This window comes from Triticum aestivum, chromosome 5B (assembly GCF_018294505.1).
Source record: "Triticum aestivum cultivar Chinese Spring chromosome 5B, IWGSC CS RefSeq v2.1, whole genome shotgun sequence".
Taxonomy (NCBI): Eukaryota; Viridiplantae; Streptophyta; class Magnoliopsida; order Poales; family Poaceae; genus Triticum; species Triticum aestivum.
The window spans coordinates 342,981,061-342,996,186 of NC_057807.1; the positions used below are offsets into that span (position 1 = coordinate 342,981,061).

The window sequence follows — 15,126 nt, forward strand, 5'->3', positions numbered from 1 at the left end:
GTGTCCACCGTTACCGAAATGTACAGCACTGTTGCTGGCAACACTATCTTCGTGATGGGAGGCTGTTGCACGACTTGGTACGGACGTTGGGCCGTGTTGATGTCTTGTGTATCTAATGTCGATCGCTATGTAGTAGGAGCGCAATTTTTTTTAACATCAGTACAGACACAAGCGCTTATATACACATGCATACATTCACCCCTATGAACGCACATACACACACCCTATCCCTATGAGCACCTCCGAAAGACTGAGCCAGTATATCATCTTGAAATTTACGAAGTCATCGTAGGCACCTCGTCGTCGACGGAAACGTCTCCTCCCACTGAATGCCATCGCCGGAAATTCGGAAATAAATCCAAAAATAAATGCGAGCACCAGGATTTGAACCCTGGTGGGCTGGGGATACCACGGTCCCTCTAACCATCCAACCACAGGTTGGTTCGCAGTAGGAGCGCAATTGGATTGTATCCGGACCGATAAATTTGACACCATATTCTTTTTTTTGCGGGAGATAATTTTTGATGCCATATCTTATTCCAGATTTATTTTCGGTTTTTGAATCTAGACGGATGCGGATTTGAATACAAGATTATTTGTCATTTGCCTCTTGTTTTTCTCTTCACCACTTCACAAAAATTTATCGTTTTATTCGCCCTCTTATTCGTTCGCCGTTTTCTCGCCAGATCTGTTTTTGAGTGCAATCTTGTTTGCGTAGTCATGATGCCTCAACGAATATTATGATGTTCCTTACCCCAATATTTTGCTTGAAATTGAGAAAAGTACTAAGGAATATATGACTACACAATTTGAGCACAATAAATATTTTACCGAAGAACTTAAGGAACGCTCTGTTGTGCTGGAAGCTATAACTAAGCAAGTTGATTATATTAGTAGAGAAGTTTGCAATCTCCAATTTAAATATGCTTTTGCCAAAAGTTTGCTAGGTAAAATATCCGATGCACAAGCTACCCTAGTAAATCAAATGGCCGCTAAACCAATCTCGTTAGAAGATAAAAATCTTAAAATGATTGGTGTTTTCTCTATTGATTCTTTGTTTAGTAAAATTAAGATTGATAATAAAGAAACTTAAGAAGAGTCAACTTTAGCTAGAAGGTGTCCCGATAATTCTGAGGGTGAAAATTTTGTTGAGAAAATTGATAAAAGTGGGTTTGAAGAGGTCAAAACTGTAACTAGTGATGTGCCCATTCTTTTGGATTACAAAGACTTTAATTATGATAGTTGCTCTTTGATTGATTGTATTTCTTTGTTGCAATCCATGATAAATTCTCCCCATGCCTACGAACAAATTAAAGCTTTTACTAAGCATATTGTCGATGCTATGATGAAAGCTTAGAAAAAAAGTTGGAATTAGAGGTTTCAATTCCTAGAAAATTATATGATGAATGGGAACCTACTATCGTCAAGATCAAAGATTATGAGTGTTTTGCTTTATGTGACTTGGGTGCTAGTGTTTCTACAATTCTAAAATCTCTATGTGATGTGCTTTGTCTTACCGATATTGAAGAATGTTCTTTAAATTTGTACTTGGCGGGTTCCACTATTAAAAGCCTATGTAAAGAATTAATGATGTTCTTATTCTTGCAAATAGGAATTATGTGCCCATAGATTTTATTCTTCTTGATATTGATTGCAATCCATCTTGTCCAATTATTCTTGATAGACCGTTTTTACGTACTATTAGTGCCGTGATTGATTTGAAAGAAGGCAATATCAAATTTCAATTTCCACTAAGGAAGGGTATGGAACACTTCCCTAGAACTAGAATTATACCACCATATGAATCAATCACGAGGGCATCATATGGATCTAGAACCAAAGATGACAATACTTAGATCCTTGCATTATGCCTAGCTAGGGGAGTAAAATGATAGCGCTCGTTGGGAGGCAACCCAACTTGTATCTTTTTGCCTTTTGGTTTTCTTGTTGTTTTCAATCAAATACCCAATTATGCCTCTGATTATATGTGTTTTTGTGGTTTAAATAAATGTTTGTGCCAAGCAAAGCCTTTGGGATGATTTGGGTGATAGTTGATTTGATCTTGTTGAAAAAATAGAAACTTTTGTGCTCAGAACAATAATTTTCATAAATCACAGAAACGTGATTTTGCTTTGAATTTTTTACATAAGATTAATATACAAATTTCTCATGTTGTCCTAATTTTTCAGAATTTTTGGAGTTACATAAGTATTCAAAGTTTTTAGATTGCTACAGACGGTTCTGTTTTTGACAGATTCTATTTTTTTTGTGTTGTGTGCTTGTTTTGATGATTCTATGTTTTTTCTTTGAAGAGTTTTTGCCATAGAAAAATTGGAATACAGTAGATATAATACAAAAATAAAATATGAATGGTTTGCAACATTACTTATAGTAGTGATTTGTTTTCTTATACTAACGGATCTCAGAAGGTTTTGTTGAGTTTTGTGTGATTGAAGTTTTCAAGTTTTGGGTGAGATCGCGATGGATGAAGGAGTAAGGATTAGCAAAAGGCTAAGCTTGGGGATGCCTGAGGCACCCCAAGATAATATTCAAGAAGTATCAAGTAACTAAGCTTGGGGATTCTCCGAGTGGCATCCCCTCTTTCTTCTAACAACCATCGGTATTTTACTTGGAGCTATATTTCTATTCGTCTCATATCATGAGTTTTGCTTGGAGCGTCTTGTATGATATGAGTCTTTGCTTGTTTTAATTTTTATTTCAAGTCTTGAATCCTTGCTGGACACACCTATTTAAGAGAGCCAAAATTATGCCATGACTCGTTAGAATTGCTTTCTATGCTTCACTTAAATCTTTATGAGCTATGGAATTGCTATAGTGCTTCACTTATATCTTTTCGAGCACGGTGTGCTCTAGTATTTTTGAAGAAATGCTCTCATGCTTCACTTAGATTTATTTGAGAGTTAGTAATTTTTTAAGAAAGTCTTTCTTGCTTCACTTCAATTATTTTGAGAGAAAGAAATATGATGCTCATGTTATTCACTTATATTTGTTTGAGCTTATTAAAAGCAACATATGAAACTAGTCCCAAAGTGATAGATATCCAAGGAGGATATAATAAAAACTTTCATGAAGATCATTGGACAAAATAAACATGATTCCTTATAATAGTTTTGAGATATGTTGATAGTTATATATGAGTCATGTTGATGAGTAATTATGCTTTAGTAAGAATATTGGTGTTAAGGTTTGTGATTTCCTATGCAATCACGGAAGTCAATAGTTATGCAGTGAAATTACATCCTAATTGTGGTGCATTATTCAGTATTAGTTATGCTTAATGCTCGCTTATGAGATTTTTCGTTTCTTGGTTAGATGCTTCTCAATCTTTTGCTAGTCTTCATTTGCACTAAGTATGATCATTACGTGTGCATCCAAAATCCTTTAAACCAGTTTTGCCACATGAGTCCATCATACCTACCTATATGCAGTATTTCCGTGCTATTCTAAGCAAATTTGTATGTGCCATATCTAAATGTCAAAATAATTTCTCCTTTTGTGTGCTCGTACCGCTCATGAAATGGTAGGGGGTGGCTGATATATTTCCATGCTAGATATGTTATTCTCAAGATAAGTGTTTATTAACTTGTCATTACACGAGAGTACGACAAAGGTATTAGGGATGCCCAGTCCTGGAATGAAAATTGAATTTACTTTATGTTGTCAAATAATAAGTTCCTTGGAAAGTGTTGGTATGGAAGGCACCCATGGATACGGCTAGCCATGGAAAATGAAAGTATGGTGGGAAAAGGAATAAACTTTATTTTCTGTTTGAGAACCGCCTATGATATATCTAGCATGGAAAGTATTGGGAACTACTCGATCGTTCTTGTTGACCGGAGCATGCCACCCAAAATGTTTTTATCTCTATCTTTTTCGCTTTGAGCTCTGGCACCTCTATAAATCCCTACTTCCCTTTGCGAAGGGCCTTTCTTTTACTTGATGCAATTTTTATTTTTTACTTGAGTCTCCATCTTCTCTTATAAAGCACCAACTAAGGAGCACTATGATCGTACTTGAGCATTGAGTGTAGCTAATACGCGAGTGTGTTTCATGAATGGATCAATGGCTAGAAATAACTTGCTTTAGTGTTGATATTTTGAAAGACATGGTTGCTTGTTGATATGCTTGCGTATTTAAATCTTCATGTCAAAACTAGACTATTGCTTTGAACCATATAAAAGTCTAAATGTCCATCTTACAAAGAAAAGAATATGTGATGAACATGTTAGGCAACATTCCACATCAAAAATTCTGTTTTTATCATTTACCTACTCGAGGACGAGCAGGAATTAAGCTTGGAGATGCTGATACGTCTCCAACGTATCTATAATTTTTTATTGTTCCAGTTGTTATATTATCATTCTTGGATGTTTTACAATCATTTTATATCATTTTTTGGTACTAACGTATTGACATAGTGCTCAGTGCCAGTTGCTGTTTTCTGCTTGTTTTTTACATCATAGGAAATCAATACCAAACGGAGTTCAAACACAGCGAAACTTTTTATGGATTTTTATGGACCAGAAGACACCCAATGGGCCGGAGAAGCACCTGGGGGTGCCCCGAGAGGGGCACAACCCACCAGGGCGCGCACGCCTGGGCCCCCAGGCGCGCCCAGGTGGGTTGTGCCCAGCTCGGTGGCCTCCCGCACCGCCTCTTTTCTCTATAAATACCTCAATATTTCAGAAACCTTAGGGGAGTCGACGAAAGTCAGTTCCAGACGCGGCAAGTTCCAGAACCACCAGACCCAATCTAGAAACCATCACGGAGGGGTTCATCATCCCCATTGGTGCCTCTCCGATGATGCGTGATTAGTTCACTGTAGACCTACGGGTCCGTAGTTAGTAGCTAGATGGCTTCCCCTCTCTCTCTTTTGATTCTCAATACAATGGTCTCTTGGAGATCTATTTGATGTAACACTTTTTGCGGTGTGTTTGTTGGGATCCAATGAACTTTGAGTTCATGATCAGATCTATGTTTTTATCCATGGAAGCTATTTGAGTCTCTTGATCTCTTATATGCATGATTACTTATAGCCTCGTATTTCTTCTCCGATATTTGGGTTTTGTTTGGCCAATTTGATATATTTATCTTGGAATGAGAAGAGGTGCTTTGTGATGGTTTCGATCTTACGGTGTTTGATCCCAGTGAAAGAAGGGGAACTGACACGTATGTATCGTTGCTATTAAGGATAACAACATGGGGTCTACTTCTACATAAATAGATCTTGTCTACATCATGTTATCGTTCTTATTGCATTACTCTGTTTCTCCATGAACTTAATACACGAGATGCATGCTGGATAGCGGTCGATGTGTGAAGTAATAGTAGTAGATGCAGACAGGAGTTGATCTACTAATCTTGGACGTGATGCCTATATAATGATCATTGCCTGGATATAGTCATGATTATTTGAAGTTCTATCAATTGGTCAACAGTAATTCGTTTACCCACCGTTTGCTATTTTTGTCAAGAGAAGCCACTAGTGAAATCTACGGCCCCTGGGTCTCTTCTTCATTATATTTGCCTTGACGATCTATTTTTATTTGCTTTTATTTTCAGATCTATTAATCCAAAAACCCAAAAATATCTTGCTGAATTTTATTTGCGTTTATTTGCATCTATCAATCTACTACAATTTTTATCCCGCCTACTTGCCAATTTCTGGCACCGTTGCTCGAAAAGGATTGACAACCCCCTTAATACGTCGGGTTGTGAGTATTTGTTATTTGTGTGCAGGTGCCGTTCACGTAGTGTTGCGTGGTTCTCCTATTGGTTCGATAACCTTGGTCTCATTACGGAGGGAAATACCTACCGTAGTTGTGTTGCATCATCCCTTCCTTTTCGGGGAAATACCGACGTAGTTCAAGCCGCATCATCCACCTGTCCGAGTTGTCCGACAACCCTCATACCCAGCTCATATATGGATTAGATTTGGGGCTGCCCAGACGCGCCTACCATGTTGGATCCGACAGGTCGGTCCCACCAAGATGGAGATGTAGTTGCATATTGCCCACGTCGTCAATAATCACAAGACCAAGATGGATGCAACTCGGTTGAAGAAGTGAAAAATCAAGAGGTTTGTCGTCGAGAAGGAGATTTGCCTCTAATATGCATTTGGAGCTATTATTATCTTAGTCATGGCTAGCAAAAAAAGCCCGTACGTTGCAACAAGAGAGAAAAAATGCATGCGCCCTCCTACGAGGCTTGATAATGAGACTCTCCTTTCTCAATGGAAGACTCATTCATGGTGAATGGAAAAGTGTTTTCCGAGGTGGATCCACGATGTTCAAATCATAGCATGTTTATAAACACAAAAAATAACTTATTCTAGATTTATTTTGTATTTTTTGACTTAGAATTATACAAAATACAGCAATGCACCTGTAAATATCTGAATACATATCAATATATCACATTCGAGCTAAAAAAGGACCATTGTTGAGAAAAATGTTTGGAAATTTCAAAAACTAATGATACTCATGCGTGCTTCCATATTTGACATAGATGGTCGAATCTACCACACACAAATTCATTTATCAGTTATCACTTACTTACGATGTTTATAGGCTGTAAACATTTTTGCATGTACCAAACTCAAAATCTATTTCAACATGACAAATGTTACAGTTGACTCTGAACGAATATCATAACACTAGTGGCGAAGCTACCAGCAGAAAGCTGGGCGGACCAGGTTACTAAACATGGCTGTAAACTTGAATTGCTGCCTGCTGAGTAGTCTTATTTGTCCGTGGACTTAGGTATAATTCTTGTTTTTTTAGAAAAGCTGGGCGGGCCACGGCCATGTTTGGCCCCGACGTAGCTCCGCCGGTGATAACACCTATTAGGGCATCTCCAACGACGACCCGTAAATTTTCTCCACAACGACTTCGGCTTCAACTGGGCTTCGCGGTTGCTGGACTAGAAGAAGAGAAACACGACGGAAACAAAATCAGACTCGAACGCAATCTAACAAACTGGAAGGAAAAGACTTCCACAAACATACCAAAAACAGAAGTCACATGCCTATTGGTTAATTGTCACACATGAGTCCGTGCCACCAACACTAGCAAGCTGCATAGCAAGCTCACACCAAGTCCAGCAGAAACAGAAATGCTCCAATCCAATCCAATCCAATCCAAGCACAGTTAATCCCACCTGCGCAACTTGTCGGCTATCTCTGTCCAAGAGCCCCCGCGTCGCTCTCCCAGGAGCGGCACGGGCGGAACTGAGCGCCTCGGCCACCGGCCACCTCCCCCCCCCCTCCCACCCCCTCGCCGCGCCGCCGCCACAGGGCGCCGCCGGGCAAAGCCCGCACGGCGTCGGCGGCGGCGGGGCCGTCTTCCCACGCACGTGCCTCGGCAGATCCCGGATGGATCTCGAGCAGCGGCGGCCGATGCGCGCATGCGGCGGTGCTTGGCTGGGGGCCGCGGTGGCCTTCCCTCGCGCGCCGGTGTCTCCATCGACGCCGCTGGAGGCTGGCTGCTGCTGCTGGGGGCGGTGGGCGGTGCTCGCGGTGGGCGGAAGCCGGGGCGGCGGCCTCGGAGCTTGGGCGTCTGCTGGGCGACGCAGCGGGGCTGGCTACGAACAGTTGCGCGGTGAATCAAGGGATTCGGTGCTCTGTTCCGGAGTTGGCAGAGGATGCGCCTTGGTCAGGCGCGGGCGGCGGCTTGGCCGCGAGGGGCGTGGCTCGTGTGTGTTTGCGTTGTGCGGATCTGTGGTGGCGAGGACGCCAATGGTGGAGCTGGCGTCGATCTGGCGTCGCGAGGATCCTGGGATGAAGCTGCTGCAGATCTGTGGAGGTGCACAGCATGGGCGCGCGGAGGGCCCGGGCAGCGCCGTCGGCGTGGCTCGGAGGCCCGTGGTGCGTGGAGGTTCGGGCGTGGCGGATCCGGTCTCCAGCGGATGCGACGGTGTGCGTGGTGCCCGCCTGGTCGGCGTGCTCCTGCTGCTTCGATGGGCGGTCAGTGCGGATTTGAGGCGAGGCAAGGATGCCGGGGCGGCGGCCCCGGAGCGATGGCTGCATCGGCATGGGCTGCTGCGGCGGCTGGGGACGGTGGATTTGGGGCGATGCTCGCGGATCTGACCCCGGCAAACGCGGCGTCTCTCTGTCGCATGAGGTGCTGCAGCGGGTCGTCGCGGGGGGCTTTGGCGGCTGACGACGGGAGGTGATCTTCACAGCAGGCTTGGCTCCGGTGGTCTGGGTATCCATGGTGCCCAGATTTGCAGGCTCACTGTTAGGAGATGAGGGACTTGGGCGAAAGCTTTTGACGATGTCGGCGCCTGCGGGTGTCGTGACCTTCTTGGAGGCGTCGTCGTAGAGTTTCTTCCTCTTCTTCCATGTGCTTGGACTCTCCGGGTGAGAACCTAAACTTCAGTTTTTTGGAGTGGGCGGCGGCGGCGTTTTACGTCGTAACCTTCTTGGAGGCGTCGCTTTGGAGGGTCAGCTTTTGGATGTTGTGCGGGCTCTTCCGTTTTCATGGGTGATGTATGCCGGGGCGGCGGCTCCGGGATCTTTAGTTGAGAGCCGAGGCGGCGGCCTCGGGCAGCGGTGCGACGGTGGCCCCAGGAGGTAGGGCTGTTTGTCGGCATGGCTTGGGTGAGGACCTTGAGCTGCATGGGCGGCAAGGTTGTCGGCTCGGTCGACGCGTCCCAGCGAGGGCGGTTGGACGGCATGTCGGGGCGGCGGCCCCGGATGTGGTGCGGCGTTCGTGGTCTGCGTGCGGTTGTCCTGAGCAGTGCGGGCTGCGGACTGCTGTATCGTGCGGCGTTGTTGCTCGAGGGTGAGCGGTGGCATGTTGGGGCGGCGGCCCTAGATGTGGTGCGGCGTTCGTGGTCTGCATGCGGTTGTCCTGAGCAGTGTGGGCTGCGGGCTGCTGTATCGTGCGACGTTGCTGCTCGAGAGTGAGCGGTGGCATGGTGGCATGTCGGGGCGGCGGCCCCGGAAGGCGGTGTTGGTTGAGTGCGTAGGGCGCAATGGAGCAGTGGATATCGAGGCGGCGGCCTCAGGAGATTTGCAGCTTTAAGGGCATGGACCTCGTGTCTTGTGGGCGACGTGGTTGTCATCGGAGTTGGTCGTGGGTGGGCTTTGCCCTGTGTGTTAGTCTTTGGGGTGTGCTTGGCTCTTGTTGTTCCGGTTTTCGCCCGGTTTTTCGTAATTAACTGGACAATTCTCTTCTACTTAATTAATAGATGAGGTAATCTTTGCCTCTGTTTCAAAAAAAACCCCACCTGCGCATCTCTCTCCAGGCCTCATTGAAGGCGGGCCGCCGGCAACGCATGCAATATGCCATGCCGTGCCTGCCGGCCGATCTGTGGGAGCCGTCCATTGCTCCATGATCAATTGCATGCGCGCGCCCACAAGCAGTGCGTTACTACGTCTTGCAGATCCTCACCGTTGTGATGCCATCAATGGCCTTCATCGATCCTACTGCAAGTACTACGCCGTTTATTTGAGCAACCTAACCATCGCTGTTGATGTAGGGCACATGCATTGCATTCTCTCCTCACTCTTTCGGCAGTAATTAAGTGGAGAGCACAGTGCGGAGGACGCCTGCTCATATGATATGGTGCAGTAGCAGTACCGGACCTACATCTTTGTCTTTGATGGGACGGACGTGTGCCGCGGATCTAGCGATAGGTTGGTGGACTATCTTCTTCTGCCTCGGTCGTACGTAGATCAACAAGATTCAAGAGGGCCAACTAATACAGCCTTACAAATCCAAATTAGCTGGATGTCAGTTGCCTGAATCTGAAATTTTAGGTCATTTAATTTTTTGGGGAAGGAAGCAGCAGCTGCTGGGTGCACTGAAGCTCAGGGATGCCAGCAAGGCCTCGGCAGTCGGTGGCAGCCGACGGAGGCAAGTATGAAACTTGACGGTTCGAGGGTGGGGGTGTAGGGCTCGCCCAAAAATTCTGGTGCTTCACCGATTTAGAGAGATGGCAGGGGAGGTGTTTGTGTGTGTAAATTTCAGGGTTGTAAATTTCAAGGGGTGTGCTACGCGACGGCCGGCTAATATTTTTCAAATGTCGACAGGGTCGCGTACCGTCTAATCAGGAGATGCTCGCCATATGATCGTATTCGTGAGTTCCTCTTCTCTATTTTGCTCATTGCAACAAGACCCATGTTGCTATTGCAACGGCGGCCTTGTTGCAAAAAGCATCTCGACTCATGGCCGCCAACGTTGCCATTGCAACAAGATCCTCGCCGCAATTGTAACAGGACCCTTATTGAGTGGTGTTTGCCACCATTGCAACAAGATTCTTGTTGCAGTTGCAATAGGTCCCTTACCGCAAAAGCATCTCCTGCCATGTCCGAGTCCATCATGTATTGTGGTCGCAACACCGACAACATCGCCGGAGTAGCGTGCGGCTTATTGCCGCCTCTTCTGCGGATCGCTGCATGCTGCTGCTACTGCTTGCTGCTTGCTGTTGAGAAGGGAGAGAGATGGAGCAGAAGATGAAGGAAAGATACGGAGGATCGAAAGGTGCCGCCATCCTGTGGAGACTGCTCTGGCTCTGTCAGGTCAAGGCGCTTGAGAGGTGGCGACTCCATGGCCACAATTTCAAGGCCCCAACCTCCTCAATGCCTCTCAGGCGTGCTGCTGCTGCTTGCTCCTCGCGTGAGTATGGATAGATAATAAAGGAAAAGCGAAACGTTTTAGCTATACGTCAGTCAGCTGAAATTTTCACTTTGGGTCAGTCAATTTTGTGACCATTTGATTCTGCTTTGAGATGTGTGCTGTTTTTTTTTTCAGTGTAATTTTGGTGGTGAGTTGGATTCTGTGGAATCGATTGACCCCTATTTTGGGTCAGTCGAATTGCTTCTTGGGCTCTTTTTAGCTCTTCTGGGTTGCATTTTTCCTTTTTGTTTTTTTTCTTTATTGTTATTTTTGTTTTTGTGGATTTTTGGCTGAGTGTAATTATATGATGATATGATTATTTTTATGATAAAGTGCAATCTGGGTGCAAAGTTGTGCGTAAGTTTTTTTTTCAAATCTCCCCTCTCAAAAGAAATACCAACGCCACTAGTTCATTCTTTTTCAGAAAACATCATTATTTTGATAATGTTTTAGTGTTTACTTCATTTTCATTCTAATTAATGTTAATACCATTTCCACTATTCATTTGCTTTTTGCAAAACTTCCCCTTTTATATGCTTATTCTTGCATATTTTTAAAAAGCGCAATTTTAATGTTATTTCGTGCAAATTTTGTCAGTGTTTATTCTAGATTATTTTTCCCCTTTTCTTTGTTCTTAAATTGTAATACAATGCAACTAATTCATTCTTCCTTAGGAAATTTAATTCTTTCTTTTGTTGGTGTTTTATTTTTGTTTTCTATTTCCATGTGTTTTTATTTTACCCTTTTTCTGCCCTTTATTGATTTTTTTGTGGGTTTTTGGCTGAGTGTAATTATATACAAACAAATACTATATAATATGTGCCAAAATTTCATGATTATATGATTATTTTTTCATATTACGATTAAGTGCAATTTCGGTGCACAGTCATGCGCAAGTTTACATGTGCGCCCCAGCCCTCTCTCCCTTTGTTTTTTTCTGCCCTTATTTGTGTTTTCTTGTTATTATTCTTCTTTTTATTAGTTGTATTTTTGTGTGTGGTTGTTTTTGGATGCTGGATGAATGTAAAATATATGCGTACAAATACTATAAAATGTATGAAAGAATTGTACTATTATATGAGTATATTTTGCATAATACAGAAAAGTGAAATTTTAGTGCAATTGTGTGCAACTTTTCTTTTCTTTCTTCCAAAGTGTAATAGAAGTGCCACTAATTCATTGTTTCACATAAAACTTCATTATTTTAATTTTGTTTTAGTTATCATTATATTCTCCTTTCCTCTTTATGCAATACCGACGCCACTAACTCATCCCTTCTTAGGATTATTTTTTTGCGAAAACTTCGCTATTATATGCTTATTCTTGCATATATTTTAAAAGTACAATTTTTGTGTATATTGTGTGCAATTTGTTTTCATTTTTTTAGTTTTTAGTTCATTTTATTTCTTATTAAAGGGTAACACCAATGTCACTAACTTATTCTTCCTTCGAAAATATCATTGTTTTGATTTTATTTTTTATTTTCTTTCTTCTTAATGGGTAATACCAAAACCACTAATTCATTCTTTCATAGAAAAGTTCATATTTTGATTTTCTTTAAGTTTTTGTTTGATTAATTCGATCCTTCTTAGGAAATTTCATTTTATGAAATACTATTATAGGTTTATTCTTGCATATTATAAAAAACACAATTTCTATGTAAAATGTGTGCAAATTTTGCCATGATTTATTTATTTTTCATTTTGGTTTTCTTTATATATTTTCATTTCTCTTTAACTACACAAATGCATGGGATATGTGTAGTGATACGATAGCCCCTAGCTAGCATTTTTTTTACTTGGAAGCCCCTAGCTAGCTTGTACTGTTTGTGTCTATACATGCATGGCGGCATGCTGGCTCGCTTCCGCTTTGCGTGAGGCAGCGAGCCGTTCCCTTCAACCTTGCACGCTCGTCCTTTCCGTCAGCGTAGTGCACAGGGCCGGGTGAAGCGCGTTGTGTGTTGCTACTCACGCGCACATGCACGAATGGTGATACCAACGTCACATGACAGAAATCGACTGACGGAAAATTTAATTTCAGTCCAGTCAGCTGACCCTTAGCCGGTCCCAAAGCGAAAATGAGAGGACGCGTGGCAGGAAAAGAAGGAGGTAGACGCAAACGTGGGATCCGGCCGGGTGATCCCAAGCGTTTCTAAAATTTCAATTGCAGTATCGAAAGTGTCCAGTTTTAGCACAACATAACTAGCTGAAATTATATGTAGCAAGGTTGAGACGGCCACTGAATGTTTGCTTAAATAAAGACGTTGTACGTGACTGGAATGAAAATACATCAGCGTAATCTGGTCATCGATCGATCGAAACATGACTATGCAACCACTTAGATAAGATAGATCACGGTGGAAACAGCACAATTTATTCTTCGGCCGATGGATCGACGGCGACGTACGTACGGTATGGGTGTCTCACAGCTTCTTCTGCTCCTCTTGCTGCTGCTGCTGCTGCTGGTGCTGCTCGGGCTGGGGTTGGTAGTTCTGCCTGCGCGGGGTGGGCACCGGCAATGCCGCGGGGTAGCGGTGCGCGCAGCCGTTCCAGGGGTTGTCGGCGTCGGGGCCGGAGTCGCGGAGCGCGCGCCAGACGACGCTGCAGGCCTTGAAGCCGGTGCCGAAGGCGAGCATCCAGAGGCGGTCGCCGGCGCGGACGCGGCGCTTGGCCTCGAAGTAGGCCAGCTCGTAGAAGACGAGGCTGCTGGAGGTGTTGCCGAAGCGGTGCAGCGTCGCGCGCGCGGGCTCCACCACCGCCGGCGCGAACCCCAACAGCTTCGCCACCGTGTCGATCACCGCCTTGCCGCCGGAGTGGATGCACATGTGCTCGAACGCGCGCTGGAAGTCCGGCACCAGCGCCGCCGCCGCCTTGGGGTTGCCGCCGCTGTACGCCCACGCCACCCGGTACACGTACCTGCATGCCCAACGACCACGTGCCCGCGCGTCCGGTGAGACCGACCATGTACCCAAAGAAGTAAATGTTTGAAGCTTTGCACCATGCCGGATCGATCTTGGTGAAATTCATGTAGATGCTCCGTAGTAAACAGACATTAAACAACGATCATACAGTGTCAACAAGAATGGGAAAAAAAAATGACCGTGCATCCATTGAAGGCTAGGCTAGAGACACAGAGTGATCACGTACGATTCCATTAAGTTTTGCTGCTGCTTCTCTGAAGATGCATGTGGGGTGTGGGTGTGCTACGCTCGCTATTGAAAACCTCAAGTACGTACTAGCAAGTATACGATCGACATTAATTAAGTTTGAAGCTACCGCCTCATATGCTGAAACCAAAAGTCAAGTCCACATCTATACGTGTGTGCAGAATACCGCAGTAGTACTGTCTGTGCAATTCAGGAAATGGAAAGCATCGTCCCAAAGCTCGGAAACTAAATTTAGGTCATAGCGCCAAAATCAGCAAGGAAATTAAAACCCTAAAAATTCAAGTTTAGGCCATTTCTTCATTCGACAAACGCCAACTAAGCATTATAGGTTCGAAATCAGTTCTTACTAATAGACCGAGAAAATGAGATATCTTCTGCTTGTTTCTCTATCTTGTTTGATCCGAATCTTTTTTTCCTTTTGCACAATATAACGACATAACAACTAATTACCCAAGCGTCGCAATAGGGACATTTATATTCTAGTGGTTCAACATCTATCATGTCCGACATAAATCTTACACCCATCATATTGATAAGATTTGATTTGAGTATGGGTTGTTGAGGCAAAGGAAAGTTTTATTTTAGGTGAGGTTTTAGTAAGATTTGATTAGATTTGGGTATGAGTGGGGAAGGCAAGATTTTTTTTTTTTTGATTTATTTGAGGTTTTGATAAAATTTGATTTAATTTGATTGAGTTAATGCAGGACGTGGGGAGGGGATAGAGGGGGAGTTGGATGTACCAACGTACAATTTCCAACTCACCTTTAGTAGTGGAGATGTTTTATCCATGGTTATGTACATCCATCAATGCACATGCCAGTGACATCCCTTTTCGAAAAAAAAGAAGAGGTCCCAGTTTCTTTATGAGGATCTCTAAGCTAGATGCCTAGAGGACATTATGGCAATGTTTTTATTTTTTGCCCTAGCAACCGCATCCATGATTGAAAAAGTAACCCGACTATATGGTCCCATGATTTATCTTCTTAAGTTGCCCATGTTCTTTTGTTGCACAATGTTTCAACATGTAGTAGTAATTCGTTCCAAGATGTAGACTCTAGCAACTAATTAAAGTGTAAAATGTCATTGTCATAGTCCTTAGTGATTCTACAACTTAAGTAGATCCACCCGCAAAAAAATACACCTTAAGAAGATCAATGGATACAATGGATACTAAGGTTATAGGCTCAACTCTTAATGGATAAGTGAGGGTGTAAATAGAAGCAACATCAGCAAAAATGCAATGAGAGTGTTTAAAACAACCTACATTTTGGTTAACCTTGAAAACCCTAGTTGTGGGTGTGAGTATAAGCCATGATG

The 15,126-nt window shown here is 43.7% G+C and overlaps 1 protein-coding gene across 1 annotated transcript in view; it reads right to left on the bottom strand.

Moving 5' to 3' along the window:
- Positions 1–12,828: 12,828 nt before the first annotated feature.
- Positions 12,829–15,126, bottom strand: part of LOC123111767 (3-ketoacyl-CoA synthase 17) — a 4,257-nt gene continuing 1,959 nt past the window's right edge. The window contains exon 2 of the mRNA XM_044532622.1: positions 12,829–13,558. Within this exon, the coding sequence (XP_044388557.1) occupies positions 13,066–13,558 (493 nt within the window). The 3' untranslated portion in view covers positions 12,829–13,065. The remainder of the gene's footprint in view (positions 13,559–15,126) is intronic.